Below are 15,407 nucleotides of genomic sequence, written 5' to 3' on the forward strand. Positions count from 1 at the left end.
GCATTCAGGACAGCAAAATATCCTTAAATTCAAAGGACCCAGTTAACTGCCGCGGTAACAGTTTAGTGGGAAAATTTAAGTAGGCAGCAATGTTTTCTACCTGAACTGTCTGTAGATGCTATTGAATGCTAAGGCAGCACCAAGTCTTTTGAAGCCATTGGGGTGGAGAGCCAGGCTGTAGATGCGCTTAAACAAAGACTTCATGTTGGTGGGGCTCTTCTCCTGCTGCTTGGGGGTGGTTTGCTTGATAGACCATTTGACAAACTCTTCAATGCAGCGGCCACAGAAGTCTCTGAGAGTGCTGTCCATTGGGTCAACCACACCATCCTGAAGATAAGCAACCAAGTGAGACAGGGAATTAAATTATTATAGTGAAACAACTCTATGTGATCAATCTGAGAGCAGTGTAGTGATATTTATAGATGCGCAGTCTCACATTTGTGTTTACCCTAGAAATCCTTCAGTAGAATTGGAAAGCTTACCAGGATGGCCTCTAGCACAGCAACTGTGTCCTGGCTCTCAAACTTCTTGTTATTTGTGAACCAGTGAATGAGCTGCATAACCAGTGGTTCAAACAGCTGTCTGGTTACCTGGGAAAAACATTCAGAAAGATGTATAACATACCTTGCGCACAAGTTGCTGCAGGAAAGAACATTCTCTCCATGTTCACTGATTTGTTCATGTGAATTGCTGGCTTAGATACATCAGTGTATCAGCGAAATAAACACAATATCATTCTCAGAATAAAACCAAACCAACAAGAACTAGTGCATTATACACAACATGCAATGGCAGAAGAAAAACAATGTTTAAAAATGTTTAACAAGTCTGGGGTTTTGTTTGTGGGTTAAAATCTGTTAAAATTTGATTACTACACATGGCTTTGTATTGTATCTGTCAATATATTTTCAGTAATCAATAAAGAGACATTTGAAAGAAAAAATGTTTAACAAGAAGCACTCCGGAGTATACAGCAGCTCACTCTCTGGCAGTATTTACTTTTAAGGGAATATTATTGTTTTGTATACATTTATTTAGTTTTCTTTGTTCTTTTTAAACACACTTTAAGAAGCTTGTAGTGCAGTAAAGTAAAAAAATTTTTTTATTCTTTATACATGCAGCTTCATTCTCTTTCTCTTGACAGCACTTTCTGTAACGATATAACACATTTTGGGGTCAACCTGAAGGAAAGGTAGATGTGAAATGTAGCTCAGAGGTCAAATCTGACATGTTTGTCTGACATGCCGGTACAGGCCACACTTGAAGAGATCATAGTTTCCATGTTTTAAGGCTTTGAAAACTCTGGTGGATGTAGGCCAAATTTGAATGGATTATTAACATGACCCCACTCTACACCCCTACAAAGTTTGATCAGAATTCATTCCAAAAGCTTTTCGAGCCATCGTGTTTACAGACAAAATGACAGGCACACATGTAAACGCTACCAACAGCATAACCTCCTTGGCTCAGTTAAAAAGTCAGTAAACAAGTGTGCTTAATATTTAGTTCAGTATGGACAATGAAAACAGTATCTGGGATTGCCATCAAGAAAATTTGATGGAGCAAAAAAAAAAAATACCTGATCAACATCACAGGCCAGACGCAGTAGAACAGGAAACAGCCTTTTGTGTAGCTTGTACATTGGTGGCAAACTATTCTCCCCTTCAACCATCTGAGCACTCTTCCCAATCATGTAGACCACCAAGCTGTGAAGAAGCTCACAAGCTGCTACCTGCATCAAAGACGAGGAGGGCAGATGAGACATATCTTTTACGTTTTTTTTTTTTACCCTGAGTAATGAGGGAACATCTTCAGAAACAAAAGTTAGATGGCATACTTTAGTTTGTCTGTCACTTGTGGACAACGCCAGTTCACTGATGCGAGGCAGAAATGGGTCGAGGTAGACGACTGGCTTCATGTCCCTGAACGGCACTGCAAAGCTGAGTCTTTTCTCAGCATCCCAGGAGACAAATTTCTTCATCATCTCCTCTGAGGAGACCACTAAATGGCAAAACAAAAGCTTAAGATCAACAAAAAGCGCCCACGGCGCCATAACAAGTCAATGCAAAAAAAAAAAAAGAAAGAAGAAAACTATGAGGTGGTTTTTGAAATCCTTACCAGTTACAAGGTTTCTATTTAACTTTCCTCCCAGGTGACCAAGCAGCTTCACCACCCTCAGCCTCACCTTGACAAGAGGAGCATCTTCCTGCAATCAAAAGTTACCAGTGAGCTCAAATGCAACACTTTTATTGTTCTCAGGAACATAAAGTGTTTGGACTCAGTACTACATATAAAGTAGTTCAACAGAAATCATCCTGACCGCTTAGTTTTGCATTGGTAGATAAAAATACAAAGACTACTCTATGGAACTGAATTAACCAGACTGTATATTAACTACAACTGTTATGGTAGTTGACATATAAATAAAAACACAACTTCTTACTCAAATTTGAATCTTACTTTTGGAGTTTTGGTTGTCACAATCAAACACTGTAGAGGTTAAACTGTGCTCATTCTACTTTATGAATGTAACAAAAATGAAATAGTCATAGTCAAGACCAGGCTAAGAAAAAACACAATGTACCAGTATTTTATGAGCAAGCTGCTTCCAAAATAAGGAAAGAGGTTTCTCTCATCAGTTACCATAGAAAGCTGATTGGATTTCTTCAGAAGCCTCCTCATCACTCTGCTGTATCCTCTCTCACTTTTTGAAGAAGAAGAAGACATCACCTCCCAGTTGCTCTCATCTTTGTCTAAAGCAAACAACATCCAATTTACACTGTTTATGATATGTCCAGTTGACGACCTGTAATTTGTCTCAGCTATCATCCATCTTACTGTCAGTGCAGGAGGTTTTCAGGTATCCATCCAGAAGAGGAAGAATGCTGGTGTAGCAGGGCTGCATCGTCTCCAGAGGAATGTGGGAGGACCAGTCCTCAAGAGCATCTAAGGCAGCGTTGGCCAAAGGAACGTGGCTCAGACCCAGTTTCAGAGCATTCTAGACCCATTCACGAGCACACAGACACACGTGTGTATGCTTTCAGAATCAGGCAGCAAACATGGCAAAAATGGCAATTAATTAATTTAGAAATTAAACCAGTGAAACTGAACCAGTGTATTCCAACCTAGTTTGTTTACCCTCACAGGCCTGTCAGAGGAAATAAGAAAGCCTTACTGGCACCACCCAAAAAGGTGCAAAGGCAACCTGACTTTTAAATATGCTTTTTCCCTGATGACATAAAAGTGGATCTAAAAGCAGATGTTATCATCTTTTTCAGTCAATGCTTAGTTTGATTTGGTATTGCTGATAATTGAGGCGGTAAAAGCTAGTCCTCAATATTCCCATGCCCTCCCAAGTATCACTGCACCTACTGTACATTTGTATTTTTTGCACATAAATATCATGGGGAAAAAAAAAAAAAGAATCCCACCTCAAGAGCAGGACAATAGGCTTTGATGTCCAGAGCTACAATGTTGTGGTGCAATGAGAGGACAAATGTCAAGCAGGATGCCAGCAGCTCATCTTTGTACTGCTTCATTCTGACACACACCTAGTTGGAAGAAAAACACATAAATAAAACACATAAATAAATAATGTCACCTGTAAAGTTTTCAGTAAACCTCTATTTCAAGTTATGGCCCCAGCAAGAATGTTTACCACATTCCTGCAAATGCACTGTAATGAGAAGCTACCTCTTTTCCAAACTTAGAGAAGAGTGCAAAACAAGCAGTTTTCACTGAGTCACTCTGGGGGGACGTAGAGTTTCTCAGCCCAACTCCCTGTTCAAAAGCAGATATGCATTATTTGTACTGTAGACACTGCAGCACTTTTCAATTAATTTTCTCTTTCAGTTCAGCAATCATCACACGCCTAACGAATAATAAATAAATAATCAAATTATCTGACCTATAAGGTCTCCTGAAATGGATTTTAACAACAACAAAGACAGGAGACATTACCTGGTAGTACTTCAGTCTCTTGGCAATTTTCATGGTGACAGAAAGCAGCTTGTAAAAGCCACTGACGAGAGGATTTCTTATGGAGTGGAGGATGAGCTCATGACTTAGGGGATACATCCAAGACTGAAAATACTCCATGTGTTTATTCCGCAACAACTCACTGTGGAGGCAGGAAAGAAAACTGTTTTCACCTCAGTTCTTTTAAGAGGAGCTGTAAACTTACAAAAAGATGTGGGTGTCTGTTCTTCATATCACGATGTAAGGTGAACAAGACAACAAGGTGCAGTCTAAGGTAACAAGATCCAAATTTCAAAGCCAGTTTTACACCAGCGGTTAAAAAAAAAAAAAAAAAAAAAAAGACAAATAAAAGGAATCCCACACAGTTATGTTACCATGTGGAAAATATGGAAGAGATGTGGAAATTCTGCCTCAGTTACCTGCAGAAGTCCACCAGATTGATAAAGGCGGTGAAGTCTTTGACCTTATTGGGCAACAGATGAGCTGTGGGGTCGGAGGAGGGCAGCATGTGGGCTGCATCATCTGGAGCCTGGCCGAGAAAGAGACAAGTGACAGGGACTGAGGGTTAACCAGCAGAAACAGTATTTAAACTGATGCTTAAATCCCCCCTTCTATCAGTTAATATCAGAAAAACACATTTACATGTAACATTAGAGACCCCACCTCCTCTCCTGTTGTTACTTTTTGCACTGACAAGTCCAGTTTTTCCACAATGCGCAGGATCGACTTCACCAGCTCATCATACAGGAGACGGCTCAAAGACCCGAGAGCTGCATTCTGACTTTCAAACGCTCCATCCAAAAAACCGGAATCCTACAGAGGACGAGACAAATGAACGAGACTTCAGATAAAATGCAGATTATTGAATCGACGTTTTCTAGCCACAGAGACAGTTTGACTGTTAATAGCAAATACAGCACACCTCAAAATAAAATCTATCTGAATATTGACAAAAGTGAACATATGAGGCTTTGAAAGTACTTCTGTACAATTTTAATTACTGACCATCAGAACTTAATGTAGTTTAACAGTAGGACAGAAGAAGATACAAATTAATTTGGGAGGCATTTCCAATATGGAATGTGTAAACGCTGTCTTCAAGATGTAATATATAAATAGAATGTAATGTGTATTATTACAGGCAAATGTTATTAAAATGATGACACCTAAGAACATAAATGTACCTTCAACTGATCACAGTCTAAAAGTGCTTTATACAGAGAAAGGTAGTCGTGACTAGCTGGAACTTTCCACTTCCCAGTGCGAACTATGGAGGACTCAGAGGAACCACTCACAGCGTCCTGTACAAAGACAGAGAAATCTCCTTTATTAACATGTAAAAGGCACATTATTATTTAAGAGGAAATAATTTTCACATCAAATAAGACACTCAAGCAGGTATTTATGTATACATATACATAAACCTGACCTCAGAAAGCGTGAGGGGTTTTGAACACACACGAATCAAGCCTTGGTGCACTGAAAAAGAAGCAATAAATCACTAAAGGACAGCATTTCATGGTCAAAGGTGTTTGGTGCAGGTCTGATTCGCTCATGATCAACATACCCACAGAGCTAATGAAACTCCACAGGACAGGCCCTTTAGAGGCAATGGCAACGAGCACCTTAAGGATGGACCTGCTGGAAGTAATCTGCATTCTCTCGCTGTACTGAGGGAAGCTGTCAATCTGCACCACAAGGAGGCGCTCCAGCAGTGGCGTATATACCTCTGGAATCTGGGGCCATTGAAACAAACAGAAGCTCAGGAGACAGCCATTTACAGTGCAGTTAGTCTTTTCTTCCTTCCCTGAGAAGTGTTCCCCTTAGACAAGCCCTCTCGTGTTGCTGTTTAACACCAAGTGAAACTGCAATGGAACTGTTTGTTTTTTTTATTTACCTTGTCCAGGTGAATAATAACACTGGCTATAGAGTCCAGAAAGCTGGGAAGCTGGTAGAAGCTGTCATCCTCCCCATCAGACTCTGTCAGGTACATCTGCTTACAGCGCTGAATCAGCTCTGTGTACATCAAGTCCACGTCCTGTGGACAAACCTTCTTGCACGGCTACAAGAAAAGGTTTTTCAAAATAAATAAGAACTTAAGGCTATGGATGAACAGCAGCTGAAAGATTACCAGAGTAGCTTTGCACGATTAACAGTTCAAAATACTACTAATTGATTTATCTCATGCTGGGCTTTGGTGCACATAGGTCCACTTTAAGAGTACTCCACAGCTTGTAGAAGACAAATGTGAAGCACTGTTTAGGCAAAGACTATATGCAGGCAGATTTTTAGATTATAACAATACAATTCATTAATGTGGACAGAGATAGACTTTTTGTATTTGCTACTTAAATGTTTTGCATTTACATACAGCTGCAAAGAATCCATATCCTCGTATGGCGATCGAAAGCTCTTTATGTGTTGAGTCCATGGTCTTAATGATGCCGCAGAACTTGTGCATGAAGAACTTCAGCTTGGTTTTATGCTCCTCAATATTATCAGCCACCAACATTGCAACCTGAAAAAAATGATCACAAAAGCACCGCATGGAATTGAGAAATATTTAGACTCTTAACCTCTGTGGGCACATGCAGAGACATACACTAAATAACAATAGCAGGATATAAAAGGAGGCTATTTTTAATCATTGTACAAACTTGTCACTCCAGTTGTGCCTTTGTGGTTATGACCTGAGGTGTTGTACCTGTTTGAGGAAGGCCTCGAGCGCATAGTAACTTGTCTTCTTCATTTCGCCGTTGATGTGTCCACAGAGCTTGGACATGATTTCAAATAAAGCTTTGTAGTTGTCCATGAGGCAGCTGCTGAACTGAGAGGCGTGTCTGGTGAACAGCCTGAGCCCAGCTGTCAAAGAAACAGATCAGCGAGAGACTATTTTTTTTCAAAACTTTTATCAGCATTTTCACAAAAAAATGCCAAGCCTTACCAAATGTGACTGCATAGCGAGTCATGTCCATCTACAACAAATAAATAAATAGGCAGTCAAAAAACAGCTGCGCCATGATAAACTTTCTCCAACCCTGACAGGCAAAAAAAACTGTCCTCATTGAATTACCTGGGGACTAATTGACTTGAAGGCATACTGAAAAATTTCCTTTGATGTTGCCGGGTCTGCGAATCAGAAACAATTACTAGTAATACAGAAATCGTTCTGATGAGTTCTTATGAATCTAAGCAGAAGCACACAAGCGCCCACCTTCTTCCATGGTTTTACTGAAGTTGACCATTAGGGCAGTGACTCCTCTCAGACATCCAGCAACAACTAAGAGCTTGGGTTCCTTTGTTTTAGAGGTCATCTGCCAAAAAAAACAACCAAAAAAAACCCCCAGCAGCTGCTGTCATGCTCAGAAAATTAAAAAAAACTGTAGCTCAGTTATGGAATGAAAGAGAAATAATCCCTGTGCATGACAGCAATTAATTAGTCCTAACTTTGCCTTCACTTTTCTGCATTAATGCCTCATACCTGATCTTTCAGTTCTCCTAGGTAGGCCCTGTAGAGTTTGTCTGAGTTGTTGACCATCTCACTGGGATGAACTTCCGCAAGAACTCCCAGCAACTCGTAGATTTTTCCAAGAACTATAACAAAGCTCACAAAAAAGTAAATTAAAATAATGAATGACTCAAAGCACTTTTCATTTTTATTGCCTCCATCTGACCTGCGAACCAAAGTTTAATATTAAAGGAACACTCACCTGAATCTGGCAATTTGCTCTTCTGGCAAAGTTCGCTGTAATATTTGTTAAATATTTCAGAGATTCTAAAGTCTGCAGCAACGCTGGAGGCCTTTGTAGTTTGGAGAACCTAAAGAGACACATTAACAAGGACGATCTTTAAGAAGAACAAAAGTACATCTAGTTTTAAGTCTTGTTATATTACAAAGTCCATTAAGAGCAACACTTGCAGTTTATAATGGCTCTTGTCCTCAGGTTTGAGGGCAGTTCCTGTGGGAAAAAAATACATCATCTGCCACTAGAAACCAACCTTAATAAGGAGCTCCAGCACTGGGGTCCTAGATTTGGCCACTTTTTCCTTTGTGTACACGACAATGCACATATCCTTGGAAAGCAAAGAATTTATGACATATTTAAACACATAAAAGCAAATCTGTACTAGTAATAATGCTAATATAGCAATGATGCCTGTTCTCTCATCAGTAACAGCCCTGTCTTTATCATGTAACACACAATAAAGACATACATGTAAAAAATACATTAATAAATAAATCAGTGATGCTCCTCTGGTTCTAAATGGACAACTTACTCTTATGTCAGTGGCGTAAGTCTTCTCCCAACCTTTGACCGTTGGTGAGACTTTGTCTAAGAACTTCTCCAAAAATCCCAAGATCTCAACCCGAGTGTCCCGCAGCTGAAAAACAGATGTTTCTGCCAACATAAGAACTTAGCACTCACTTGCATAGTTAATTATTTACTGGATATTTCATGAAACCCACCTCATCCAAAGCCAGGGACTTCCTGAGGAAGGCGAGCAGCCCGTAGTCTTTGGAGAACAATAAAGACGTCTGCAGTGCTTGATGAGATGAAGATGCAAAGATGGAATCCGAAATCTTAATACTTGTATTGATACAGCAGGTCCATCATAATGAAATATGCACGTGTGAAACAGCACTTAACTTCAAATATTAATCATATCTATGCAGTTTTAAATGTTCTGCTGCAGAACATGTGCAAGGTAGTTACTGGCAGTTAAACCCTGGTAGGACGCTGCGACTGGAGCCCAGACTGAGAGATGACCAGGGTCAAAGATTGTGGCTGTTTTGTAAGAACATCAGCTATATGTTTTCCTGTGTTTGAACAAAACATTGAATCCCCGAGAGGAATAAAGAGCACGGGAGGGAATCTGTGGTCACACCGACATCCTGCAGACCTCTGAACTGTGCTGCAAAACAACTGACTCTTTTCTTTTCCTTGTAATTCTGTAACATTTAAAATCCGTAGCTTTAATAATGAACACGTGCATCTGAGCTGCAGTGCACCTGGAAACCGTCTTTAGCGTCAAAGAATCGCGTGTTTTCTTTATTGTGTTTGGACTCCCACCAGAGTTTTGCCGGAAGAGTTTGCATTAAATTGGCTGATAAAATAAAGTTATTGATATTTCTTAAGCACTGTCTGTATGACGAACAGATAAGCACCATTTAAACCCCTCAATAAACCCCTATTGCAACATGCTTGACGCTCATCAGCAACAGAAGCACCAGAAACATGAAATTGCCATATTGTTAAGGGAGTTCGGCGCGGACAACAAAGCGAGCACTTCATGGACTTTGTGTCTTACCGAGCTCATTCTCGGTTGGTGTTACCATGCACTCGTGTCCCAAATCACCGATAATATCGTGACATTTCAAGGCTGCCGCTCGGATGTCTTCGTCTGCAAGTGATTCGTGAAGTTTCAGAAGGAGCCCTTGGATCCCTCCAGCAGCGCTGCTGAGGGACGACATAGCTGGACTGCCGGGTTAAGCTAGCAATAGCATAACAGAGACCGACTTATCTGTTAAGAAAGCAAACAGAGACCAGAGAAAGCTCTTCTAACTAGCTAAACACTGAACATGTCAGTCATTCAGTCCCAGACTCCTCACATCAGGAAGAATCACACACGCAGCAAGTGTTTCAAAATAAAAGCCCTGAATACAAAGCCTGAACTTGGGCACTTGAGGAACTAATATTACACTCTAAACTAAATTATCCCACACTAGTTGCATGCATCTAATTAATTTTGCTCTAATTTTGTAAGGTTTATTTTAAAAGTCCCTATCAGATAAGTATTAAAAATATTTGCATATATTAGAAAAGTGATAAAAAAAAGATCACTCTGTACATTTATAAATATATTTTCTAATTTCTTCTTTTTAAGTCTGCCTCCTCACTTGGAATTGATGTTATAACAGTTTTTAGTAATTACTTAGGCTTTCCTTTGAAGTGATTATCGAAAAACGTAGCGATACAGTGTGTGCTTTAACTCTAGCGTGAGTGAAACAATACCCTCTAGTGGTCACAGTATGCACTACACGACTCACTAGTAAATCACTGATAATGAAATTTTACTAGTAACGAGTACATTTTAAACGCTGTTATGTTTTCTTGGAGTAAACAGGAAACAGAGCCACACATTTCAGGAAAAGTAACTGGACTTTTTTTTGACAGTTTATTATACGGATTTATTCTTACATCATCAGTACAGACAACACCAAGACTGATACCTCTAAAAATCTGTTCAGTTTTTTGTAATGTGAATATTTATGTAGTCGAGATTATTTGCACTGAAATTATGTAAAGTGTATATAAAATGTGTACTCAGTAAATGCGTGTACCAGAGAACGAATATAATTTATTATGATTATTCTGTAAAAGTACTCATCAGAAGTTATCACAGGACTGAAATGGGGTCCTCGGTTTCACCACTAGAGGGCAGTGAATACCAATGATATTACAGCCATCAGGGATTCAGGACTACCCTAGGCTATGTGTTTAAGATTTGTTATTCTTTCTTCTTCTTCTCTCTCTTTCTCTCTCTGTGCATGTGTGTTGGCACGTTTAAACTCCAAAGTATATCCAAAAGATCTATAAAACAACTACCTTGAGTGCCAATATACAGAAGCTTTTGAGGCACGAGTGGGGTTTTTGTTTTTGTTTCTGTTTTTGTAAGTGATGTGGAATATTATGTACCGCACAAGTCACATTGTGCCAAACTGTCTCAGAGGCCACTGACATCTGCTCTGTGGGTCTTGTGGTTTGTGAACTGCCTCTATGCAATGTTCTATATCCCAGAGAGCAGGAATGTGTCCTAGAAAGACTGATCCTTCAGTCCTTTACTGACAGAGAGCCATATCATTCTGTCTCTGTAACCTAAGTTTTCTGGGGAATCTGTTACTGACGCTGAGCATCACTGACCAGCTCAGTGACAGGAGGTACCTTGTATTTTGAGACACACTGCATTTCACATCCGTCCAGGCAATATGACGAACACTGAATGACTGACTTACTGTTGCAGTGTCGACACCTGCTTAGTAATGTAGACCATAACCACTGTGAAGAATGAGCCACAGACAAGGCAGGAGTGTTTCATCATGTAGATAGGAGGAATCCACACCTGTGACCCTGTTATTACCAAGAAACCAAGTGTTTGTGTCAGCCTGAAGCAAACAGCAGAGCAACAGAAGGCTGTAGACATCTAACCTGGTCAGCCACATGTACTCATATCACTTTTGTGTTAAGGAATTTAAAAAGCAAACAGGTTACTTTAATCGTATGTCATACCATATGACATATGTGACTTACATCCATACAATGCACATGCAACTATAGAGCAACCAAAATATATTTAGACTGATTCTGCAGTTTTGTGGCTTTTTCTAACCCCAACTGTACTAATTTTCTGTGAAGAACACATTTGAACTCAGATTTATTGAAAATGGTCCAACAGACAAGGTACAGATACAAAAAAAAAAAAAATCACTGTGTCCTTTTTAACAAATTAACTGTCATAATTTTGCAACATCTAAAGATCTAAAGACCTAAAGTGCAGCATGTTTTCAGTGGTGATGAGCTTAGAGAGCCATATCTGTTTTTTTTTCTGTCCTGTTTTATAACCCGTACGCTGGAGAGGAAATGGCATCTCTAATTTGAAAGCTCTTCATTTAAGTTTAGAAAAAATGTTTGTTGCTCTGTAGAAAAAAAAAAAAAAAAAAGCCCCTTTTAAAGCTAGGAAATCTTACTATTCATCACTGATTGAAGAAAATAAGAACAACCTCAGGTTTCTTTTCAGCACTGTAGCCAGGCTGACGGGTCAGAGCTCTGTAAAGCCAAGTATTCCTGTAACTTTAACTAGTGACTTCATGAATTTCGTCACAAATACAATTTTAACCAATAGAGAAAAAATTATTCATAACAATCTCACAGACGTATCTACAGCAACTTTCAGTACCACTGATATTTATTTAGACTCTTTCTCTCTGATTGATCTTTCTGAGTTAAATCCAATAGCTGCTTCTTCCAAACCATCAACATGTCTTTTAGACCCCATTCATACAAGACTGCACAAAGAAGTCCTATCATAATTTAATGCTTCCGTAATCCAGAATTCAATTTAAAATCCTTCTTCACATACAGGGGTTGGACAATGAAACTGAAACACCTGTCATTTTAGTGTGGGAGGTTTCATGGCTAAATTGGACCAGCCTGGTGGCCAATCTTCATTAATTGTACATTGCACCAGTAAGAGCAGAGTGTGAAGGTTCAATTAGCAGGGTAAGAGCACAGTTTTGCTCAAAATATTGCAGTGCACACAACATTATGGGTGACATACCAGAGTTCAAAAGAGGACAAATTGTTGGTGCACGTCTTGCTGGCGCATCTGTGACCAAGACAGCAAGTCTTTGTGATGTATCAAGAGCCACGGTATCCAGGGTAATGTCAGCATACCACCAAGAAGGACGAACCACATCCAACAGGATTAACTGTGGACGCAAGAGGGAGCTGTCTGAAAGGACTGTTCGGGTGGTTTTGTGGTTTTGTGGTTTTTGTATCCAAAAAAACACAAAACCACGGCTGCCCAAATCACGGCAGAGTTAAATGTGCACCTCAACTCTCCTGTTTCCACCAAAACTGTCTGTCGGGAGCTCCACAGGGTCAATATACATGGCTGGGCTGCTGTAGCCAAACCTTTGGTCACTCGTGCCAATGCCAAATGTCGGTTTCAATGGTGCAAGGAGAGCAAATCTTGGGCTGTGGACAATGTGAAACATGTATTGTTCTCTGATGAGTTCACCTTTACTGTTTTCCCCACATCCAGGAGAGTTACGGTGTGGAGAAGCCCCAAAGAAGTGTACCACACAGACTGTTGCATGCCCAGAGTGAAACATGGGGGTGGATCAGTGATGGCTTGGGCTGCCATATCATGGCATTCCCTTGGCCCAATACTTGTGCTAGATGGGCGCGTCACTGCCAAGGACTACAGAACCATTCTGGAGGACCATGTTCATCCAATGGTTCAAACATTGCATCCTGAAGGTGGTGCCGTGTATCAGGATGACAATGCACCAATACACACAGCAAGACTGGTGAAAGATTGGGTTGATGAACATGAAAGTGAAGTTGAACATCTCCCATGGCCTGCACAGTCACCAGATCTAAATATTATTGAGCCACTTTGGGGTGTTTTGGAGGAGCGAGTCAGGAAACGTTTTCCTCCACCAGCATCACGTCGTGACCTGGCCACTATCCTGCAAGAAGAATGGCTTAAAATTCCTCTGACCACTGTGCTGGACTTGTATATGTCATTCCCAAGACGGACTGATGCTGTATTGGCCGCAAAAGGAGGCCCTACACCATACTAATAAATTATTGTGGTCTAAAACCAGGTGTTTCAGTTTCATTGTCCAACCCCTGTATAAGGTCTTGAACAATCAGGCCCCATCTTATCCTAAAGTCCTCATAGTCCCATATCACCCCAATAGAGCACTTTGCTCTCAGACTGCTGGCTTCCTAGGATACTTAAGAGTAGAATGGGAGGCAGAGCCTTCAGCTTTCAGGCCCCTCTTCTGTGGAACCAGCTCCCAGTTTGAATTTTGGGGACAGACACCCTCTATTTTTAAGATTAGGCTTAAAACTTTCCTTTTTGATAAAGCTTATAGTTAGGGCTGGATCAGGTTACTCTAAACCCTCCCTTAGTTATGCTGCAATAGGCCCAGGCTGCTGGGGGGACCCCATGATGCTAAGATCTTCTTTCCTCACCGCTCTTCACTTTCTCTGTGTTTATACACCACTTTGCATTTAATCATGAGTTATTAATCCCTGGTTCTCTTCCACAGCATGTCTTTTGCCCTGTCTCCCTCCCCTCACCCCAGTCACATGACTGCCCCTTCCTGAGCCAGATTCTGCCGGAGGTTTCTTCCTGTTAAAAGGGAGTTTTTCCTTCCTACTGTCACCAAGTGCTTGCTCATAGGGGGCTGTCTGACTTTTGGTTTTCTCTGTATTATTGTCCAGGTTTACCTTACAATATAAAGTGCCTGTTGTTGTGATTTGGTGCTATATAATTAAAACTGAATTGAATTGAATGTTATTGAATACAATGGAACCTTATTCACATCCAAAATAAAAATATTTGATTCAAGGATGGAAAGGTAACTTTTTGCTTGTTGGAAGTGAAAGCAGTGTATACTTTATGCTGTCATAAAGTTGTTTTGATGTATAAAAACTTCACAATGATACATTTCATCCAGTGATTTGAATTTGGATAGAGCTCTGTGATTACTTGTCCTTGTAGGAAATCTTATGAGGGCAAAACAAGTAGCCTATTAATGATGCAAATTACTCAACATTCAGGTGAAATTTGTAAAATACCAGTACCCATTTCTATTCCAAGTCACTGATCTAAACCACAATCAAGTTCATGGGAACAATCAACCTTATTGATAAGCTGCACTAAAAAAACTGTTCTATGGTTACTTTAAAATGTTACTATGTGGGTCCTGATTTTAAAAGTCACCAAGCATCGGTTGAGTAAGCTTATTCATGTCTTGCAAGCACAGTTCCCACTCATTCATTCTTCTTCTTTAAAAGGATAAAGAGTGGTGTGCCTTTCTCAAAAGAATGTCCCATGTCCAAAAAAACGTCCTGATCCAAGAAAAACAAATTACAAATGAGAGACTGGTGCAAACTGAATGTGTCTGCCATACAGATCTGCTCTCAAGAAGAACCTCTATATAAACCCTCCAGGCTAAAGCAGTGAAATGTCATGCTTGCCTGTATATACACACATACAGTAATCAGTAAACTCATTTGACATATGCATATTTTATTCATTTTATTTTCAGAATAAAGGTTTAATTACTCCTGCTTTCTTGAGAGTCATTTGATCATTCATTTGGGATTTTAAAATAACTAAACCAGTCATGCACCTTTGGCTTTTGATTTCAACATTTTACACGTTTTTACGTGCAAATTGCTCTGACAATGACACTAAAATGACCCTGCAGCTATCATAATGTCCAAATCACAGTTGCAGCGTAGCATTTGTCAACAGAAGTTGTCCAATGCTTAACTTCAACGTACTGCTTAACTTATTTCTTCCAAAGTCTTTCTGATAAAAAACAGAAACAAAAATCCAGCTCATTCAATGTATGTAGACAACAAAAAAGTACCCCCCCCCCCCCCCCCCCCCCCCCCCCCCCCCCCGCAAGACACGGTTTGCTTTCACCTTGTCGCAGCACCTGAGCCTGAATCAGGTGGAGTCACTCTGAAGGCATCATCGCGACCCTGGCGGTGGCAGGTTTTATAAAACAGGAATACAACGTGGCTTTTACAGTCACGCCTTTATTTTGAAAGGCATAACCGGAAGATTCACACTTCTAGTTTGGCACGCTTTACACTTTAAAACTCCGGACACCTGTTGTTAAG

General features: G+C 40.2%; 1 protein-coding gene across 1 annotated transcript in view; it reads right to left on the reverse strand.

Annotated features, from left to right (window-relative positions):
- prkdc (protein kinase, DNA-activated, catalytic subunit) overlaps window positions 1-9,451 on the reverse strand; it is a 30,316-nt gene extending 20,865 nt beyond the window's left edge. Inside the window, exons 1-27 of the mRNA XM_030756882.1 lie at window positions 9,289-9,451; window positions 8,447-8,523; window positions 8,257-8,361; window positions 7,978-8,052; window positions 7,689-7,797; window positions 7,460-7,572; window positions 7,193-7,292; window positions 7,052-7,107; window positions 6,923-6,953; window positions 6,683-6,840; window positions 6,350-6,496; window positions 5,876-6,040; window positions 5,546-5,714; window positions 5,408-5,457; window positions 5,163-5,279; window positions 4,642-4,791; window positions 4,398-4,507; window positions 3,961-4,120; window positions 3,694-3,780; window positions 3,432-3,551; window positions 2,839-2,998; window positions 2,644-2,753; window positions 2,119-2,206; window positions 1,838-2,001; window positions 1,580-1,732; window positions 483-590; window positions 101-327 (exon numbers count right to left, since the gene is read on the reverse strand). Coding sequence (XP_030612742.1) covers window positions 101-327; window positions 483-590; window positions 1,580-1,732; window positions 1,838-2,001; window positions 2,119-2,206; window positions 2,644-2,753; window positions 2,839-2,998; window positions 3,432-3,551; window positions 3,694-3,780; window positions 3,961-4,120; window positions 4,398-4,507; window positions 4,642-4,791; window positions 5,163-5,279; window positions 5,408-5,457; window positions 5,546-5,714; window positions 5,876-6,040; window positions 6,350-6,496; window positions 6,683-6,840; window positions 6,923-6,953; window positions 7,052-7,107; window positions 7,193-7,292; window positions 7,460-7,572; window positions 7,689-7,797; window positions 7,978-8,052; window positions 8,257-8,361; window positions 8,447-8,523; window positions 9,289-9,451 — 3,272 coding nt within the window. The remainder of the gene's footprint in view (window positions 1-100; window positions 328-482; window positions 591-1,579; window positions 1,733-1,837; window positions 2,002-2,118; window positions 2,207-2,643; window positions 2,754-2,838; window positions 2,999-3,431; window positions 3,552-3,693; window positions 3,781-3,960; window positions 4,121-4,397; window positions 4,508-4,641; window positions 4,792-5,162; window positions 5,280-5,407; window positions 5,458-5,545; window positions 5,715-5,875; window positions 6,041-6,349; window positions 6,497-6,682; window positions 6,841-6,922; window positions 6,954-7,051; window positions 7,108-7,192; window positions 7,293-7,459; window positions 7,573-7,688; window positions 7,798-7,977; window positions 8,053-8,256; window positions 8,362-8,446; window positions 8,524-9,288) is intronic.
- Window positions 9,452-15,407: the final 5,956 nt, after the last annotated feature.

This window comes from Archocentrus centrarchus, chromosome 20, assembly GCF_007364275.1.
Source record: "Archocentrus centrarchus isolate MPI-CPG fArcCen1 chromosome 20, fArcCen1, whole genome shotgun sequence".
NCBI lineage: Eukaryota > Metazoa > Chordata > Actinopteri > Cichliformes > Cichlidae > Archocentrus > Archocentrus centrarchus.